The following is a 6,000-nucleotide window of genomic DNA, read 5'->3' as shown; positions in this document are numbered from 1 at the left end:
CCTGGGATGGTGCAACTGTAGTAGCTGAGGAACTAGAAGGACGAGTTGATCCACCACTGAAATTAAGTCGCAACTTTGGGTAGTTGGCCTTTATATGACCAATGTCTCCACAATGATCGCAACCATAAAACCCGAGCTTGCACTGACCTGAATGTTTCCGCTTATATGTTCCACAAAGACCTTGTTGGTGTGAATGTTGCTCAGCATGACTCTGGCTATGTGAGGATGATGTCCTAAAATTATGATCCTGGCGAGACTAATTTCCATAACTGTGAGTACGTCTGAAAGAAGACCCACCACCTGACTGATGACTGGATTGAGCTGGTACTAATGACTCTTTATTAGAGGAATCCCTTTCACCTCCGCTGGATGTACCATTAAACCTGCCTGTTGTCCGGGCTTTCTTATTATGCTCTTTTTCTTCTCTCCTTTGTTGTCTGTCTTTTTCTAAGTGCTTGGCAAATCCCACAACAGAGGAGAAGGCTATCATCCCTACTGTTGCAACTGATGTCGTATTCTTAATGTGGTAAGCTAAACCGCCAACAAACCTGCGAATCTTTGCTTTGTTCTGTCTTAACCATGTGATGAGCATGCTTAGCTAACCTTATTAATTCCATGTAGTACTCTTGAACACTTTTATTCCCTTACTTGAGTTGTTCGAAATCTGTAGACTTAGCGTCCCTATCCTCTTCTGGGATAAAGTTAGCCATGAAGGCCTCTTCAAATTCTTCCCAAGTAAGCGAACCATCATCTTTATCTCTTTCTTTTTCCCACATCTCAAACCAAGCGCCAGCCACATCTCTAAGCTGGTAAGCAACCAGCTCCACAGCTTTATCATCAAATGCTTTCATTGCTCGGAGGGCTTTCTTCACACCCTCCAGCCACAACATTGGATCTTCAACAACTATAGAACCATGGAACACTGGAGGACTTAACCTCAAAAATTCATTCACTCTTGAGGACTCAAAATTGTTCTGTCTATTTGATTGAGCTGGAATCTCATCTCTTCTCTCGTTCTGGTTGGCCATGAAGGCTTGAAATATCTCCATAGCATTGTTGATTGCATTAAACATCTGACTCACCTCTAGAGATATAGTTGTCTGAGCCGGAGCTACTATTGGGGGCAGCACTGGATCCTGAGGTACTGGATCATCATGTTCCACCCCTTCTTCATGTTCAACCCGGGGTACTTGAACCCCCTTTGTGGATTTACCCTTCATTTTATGAGTTGGAGCCTTTTTAGTTCTGCCTTAAGCCACAATAGTAGCAATAGTTCCTTGAGCAGCATCCTGTGGGTTGGTGTCAGAGTTGCGAGTACGAGCCATTTATGCGAGTTTTGGAGAAAATATAATATAATTTATTAGAGGCAGACTCTACTGTACGATCTAAAGTATGAAAAAAATGAGACTTTTCCTAAATGCTTGTAGCCTCTTGTTTATAAGTATGGTGTGCTTCATACCCATAAACAAGACTCTACTAATACAACTTTATAGACCCCTAGGACTCCATAAACCTGAGGCTCTGATACCAAGTTTGTCACGGCCCATTTTCTGAACAAGCCGGGACCGGCACTCGATCACTAAACATGACCGAGCGAACCATCTCTACTTATCAAATCTATTATAACTCCAAACTTTATATGCGACAAGACAATACTCTAACTAAATACTTTTGATTAATTTAAACATTTAAACAAATCAACTCCTAAACTTTATTCGTAGTAACTACTGAATTACTGCTAAGTTATTATCAAAAACATCTGAATCTTAACCCAACGACTATGTCTATGAAGCCTCTACTGATAAACTGACGCACTGTTCAGGACATGAGATTTCCTGGCCAGTTCTCTAAGTAAACAAAGAAATGACTAAATAAAGATGACTCAAAGGAATACTCCACGAACAAAAGCGGAGCTCACCAATAGCACTGGAAGAGAAGGAAGTCCGAACTCGTAGCTTGCTCGCCTGCAAAATCGGTTCCTACGTTGTACCGCAGACCAACGTAGGTTCCCAAAAGAGAACGTCAGTACCATCCATTGTACTCAGTGAGTCTCAACAACAGGGGGCGAAACTTTACTAACATATACATTACGAGCAAATGTTCTAAATGCATGTAAAACATAAAACTTATAAGAATAATTCTAAAATAATTGCATACTAGCAGTTTATGAACATTCTAAAAGAAATTCTTTTCTTTTTCTTTCTTATAAAAAAAATACTTCACTTTATATTTTGGGAGTTCCAACTATCCTGACTTAATTCTGTCTCAGTCACCGTGTGATCGGCACAGGTTCGATCCCAACCTGATCGAATAGGCCCAATCCACGAGGTGCCACTCGCTTCATGGTTCTCAGCGCTCATGTATCATACCTTAGCATGGCTAAGTAATTTCTCAGCAACGAGACCCTCGGCTCGTGTGCTCCCTACTTTGGCACAAGTAGTTTCAGGAAGTCAACGCCTTGGTCAGGACCCTTGGCCTGGACGATGACCCCTTCTCAGAATAAATGATACTCCCAAAAATATTTTCTTTTTACTTCTTCTTGTGACTTTTCAAGTCCAAATCTTTTCTTTTTGGAACATCATGTACATGCTCGGGCTGGTACCCTTAAATGTAAAGCATGGCATAAGAATGAAATAAACATCTAAAAGTATTTCTAAAGATTCTTGCTTCTTCATAAATTTTCAACATGAAAATAGCTTATAAGAATAACAAAAAAATCTGAAAATTTATGCATGTATATCATAATAAATTATCTAAACTTTTGCTAGAAAAATTCTAAGTTAATAGGTACTCACTCGCTCCAATTAAGTAAATATAAACTCTTTTAAGCAATTCATCAAACACCTTGTATGCGTGTTTTGTGAGTTAAACACTTTTGTAAAGGGTTATATCAACTCACCTCAAAACTTCTCGAGCTAATACGTAGGCCTCAGTCCAATAGACACCAGTCAAACAATCGATTCTACAACAATCAGTGCATTTTAATCAATTTTAAAGTTTCACACCTAAACACGAAATTTATTGTTGATATAAAGGAAGGAGGGAATTAACTATTCGATTCTTACCTATTACTATTGTCGGATAATTGACAATAAAATTTTTTATATACCTGAGTTCAAGAATTAGTGATTCGTAATGAACAGTGGCGGAGGTAGAGATTCGGGACCGGGTTCGGTCGAGCCCAATAACTTTAATCCAAACCCTGTGTTTGTCTTACAAAATCCATTGAATATGTATAAATGATTAATATAGAACCAACTAACTTTTAACAATTAGAATCCTGAACCCATAAATTTGAAACTCTGGCTCTGCCTCTAGTAATAAAACCTAGAATCTTCCGTGAGTATTTTGTTGTAAAGCCGCTGCTGTTTCTTGGCAAACAGAACGTGGAGTTATGTTCTTTTTTGTTCCTAAAGCTTATGCCCTTTTCATGCCAAAAAGCCCTCTATGGGCTTGGCTTGCACGCCCTTTTTCTTTTGCTTTTTTTTTTTTTGACTTAATTAGTAATTAATAATATCCATTTTTAATAATTAACAACACTAAAATTATTAATATTTTCCTAATTGTATATTCAATTATTTAAGTGTGTGTATATATATATATATATATATATATATATATATATATATATATATTTCACTATTTGCAAGATAAAAATAATAGTAATAATAATAATTTAGTTCTATAATTAGCATATCTTAAAACTTATATAAATTTGAGAAATGTTACATTAACATACGATTACGCATATTGTTTAGAGGTTTTTGTATTAAGTTATTTTATAAAAGGTGTTATTTCCCGAAATGAATTATTTTCTATTTTCTTTCAACACAAAAGAAAAAAGTATTTTTATTTTAACAACACTCCGAAATAATTATACTGCATAAAGAACAAAAAAAAGAGGAAATAACAGAAAGAGCACTTAATTAGATAACCAACTACGCCAACTTTAGTTTGTCAGGAAAAACCTACAAAACAAAAAAAAAGAAGAAAAGAAAACACTGTCTTCTACCTAATAAATAAGTTTAACATCAATTTGGTTATCTGATTCAATGTATTATTATCGGGAGAAATTAAAAAATAGTCAGATTTACAAGTGGTCATTTAAAAATAGCCATAATTTCAAAAGTAATCAAAATTTAGTCATTTTCATGTAAAAATAAATCTGAACGAAAATATTGTTCAAAATCCGGACAAATACTCCAGTATAATATACTTGACTTCCATCATAAATATACTGAATTTTCAGTATAATATACCAGTCCAACATAATATGCTGCAAGTTCATACATAGGTGCTCCAATCTCCAATACATTATGCTGAAACTTTTCGCGTGTTGGAGTTCCAACATATTTAAGTTCATACACAGGTGCACCGATCTCTAGTATATTATGCTGAAACTTTTCATGTTGCAGCAAAATAGTGGTTATTTTTCACTGACTTTGCAAACGCGATCTGAAAACTGGTTAGTTCATGCTATTTTTACTTTATTATCGACTTAATTATTTTTAAGTCAATAAAATATTATTATACTCTTTACGAGAGAATGACAGGTTCTGACTGAGTTATTATACATGAGTTTTTAAGTAATATACTCTAATTGAAATACTATTTCGCCTCTTGATTTCCCCATTATAATTCTCTTCCTCTTCCTCCAATCATTCACCTTCTCTCTCTGCCTCATCAATGGCTTTATCTCAAAAGTCACAACTCTTGTTTTGCTCTCTCCTCTTCATCTTCTTCTCCCAATCTCTGTCCTTCAATCGTAGCCGTCCAAATAAAGATGATGATATCCATGATCTCCTTCCTTCCTACAACCTTCCAAAGGGACTTCTCCCAAACAATGTGAAATCCTACACTCTTTCTCCTAAAGACAATTCCTTTACAGTCCAACTCACACACCCTTGTTATGTACAGTTCCAAGATCAACTTGTTTACTACCAAAAAGAAATCAAAGGGAAAATGAGTTATGGTGAGGTTTCTGATGTCTCTGGAATCCAAGCTAAGAAACTGTTCGTGTGGGTCCCTGTAACAGGGATTAATGTTGATGAGGAGTCTCATATGATTGAATTCCATGTTGGGTTTTTGTCTGAGAAGTTGCCTGCTAAGGATTTTGAGACTATTCCCACTTGTAAGAATAATAAGGGGTGCCAAGATTCTCTCCTTTCTTCAATATGATGAGGTCAAAGTTCTTATCTTTATACTCCATACATTTCAATTTATGAGTCTTACTCTATATTATTTGTTTAATAAAGAATGTCACTTTCTATATTTGGTAATAATTCTTTAATTCTAACATTTCATCCGGCATGTTTTGATATATTACACATATCTTTAGTTTAATTTTGGAATATTAAATAATCTTACTTTCTTAAATTCCGTGACCAATCAAAACTAAGATAGATCAAATGAAACTGAGGGTGTACTATTTTTAATGGCATCGCGTGATGTGTAGTTTAGGCGCACGTCACGAGTTCGAACCGCTACAAACAAAGCTTGTTATGTATTTAAGTTGATAAGGGTAGGGAGGCGGGCCCATCATCCACCGACTTTTGAACATGTACCAGCCGGCCCTCTGAGATTTTTGGGTTATCAAATATCATCCTTTTTACTGAACAAAATTGTTATACCAACTCCCAGTATTCTTGTGTTGTATGCCTCAAGTTACCCAACCTTCTGTGTATGAGTGGTTCAACTATGGGAGGGCTAACTGATGAGTCTACCTTTAAGATAGTTGAAGCTTGAAGACTATATTTGCGAAGGAGAATTAAGTACAAGGCTATGCTTAAGTTATTGAAGATACATTTTGATGGAAAGAACCAGAAGGAAAGGAGAGGAGACTAATGATAATACTACCAAGTTTTTGTGCTTAAAATATGTTATCATTGCTTTTTCTTTTCGTCCCTTTCCCGACAACAACAACAGCATCCCCGTGTAATCCCACAAGTGGGGTCTGGGGAGGGTACGATGTACGCAGGCTTACCCCTACCCGGGAAGGAC

General features: G+C 36.3%; 1 protein-coding gene across 1 annotated transcript; it reads left to right on the top strand.

Annotated features, from left to right (window-relative positions):
* The first annotated feature begins 4,686 nt into the window (after nucleotides 1–4,686).
* Nucleotides 4,687–5,178, top strand: LOC107808893 (uncharacterized). The gene has a single exon (XM_016633457.2). The coding sequence runs from the start codon at nucleotides 4,687–4,689 to the stop codon at nucleotides 5,176–5,178; it is 492 nt and encodes a 163-aa protein (XP_016488943.2).
* Nucleotides 5,179–6,000: the final 822 nt, after the last annotated feature.

This window comes from Nicotiana tabacum, chromosome 1 (genome assembly GCF_000715075.1).
Source record: "Nicotiana tabacum cultivar K326 chromosome 1, ASM71507v2, whole genome shotgun sequence".
Taxonomy (NCBI): domain Eukaryota; kingdom Viridiplantae; phylum Streptophyta; class Magnoliopsida; order Solanales; family Solanaceae; genus Nicotiana; species Nicotiana tabacum.
Note: the sequence above shows the minus strand (reverse complement) of the source record. Positions and strands in the feature narration are given on the sequence as shown.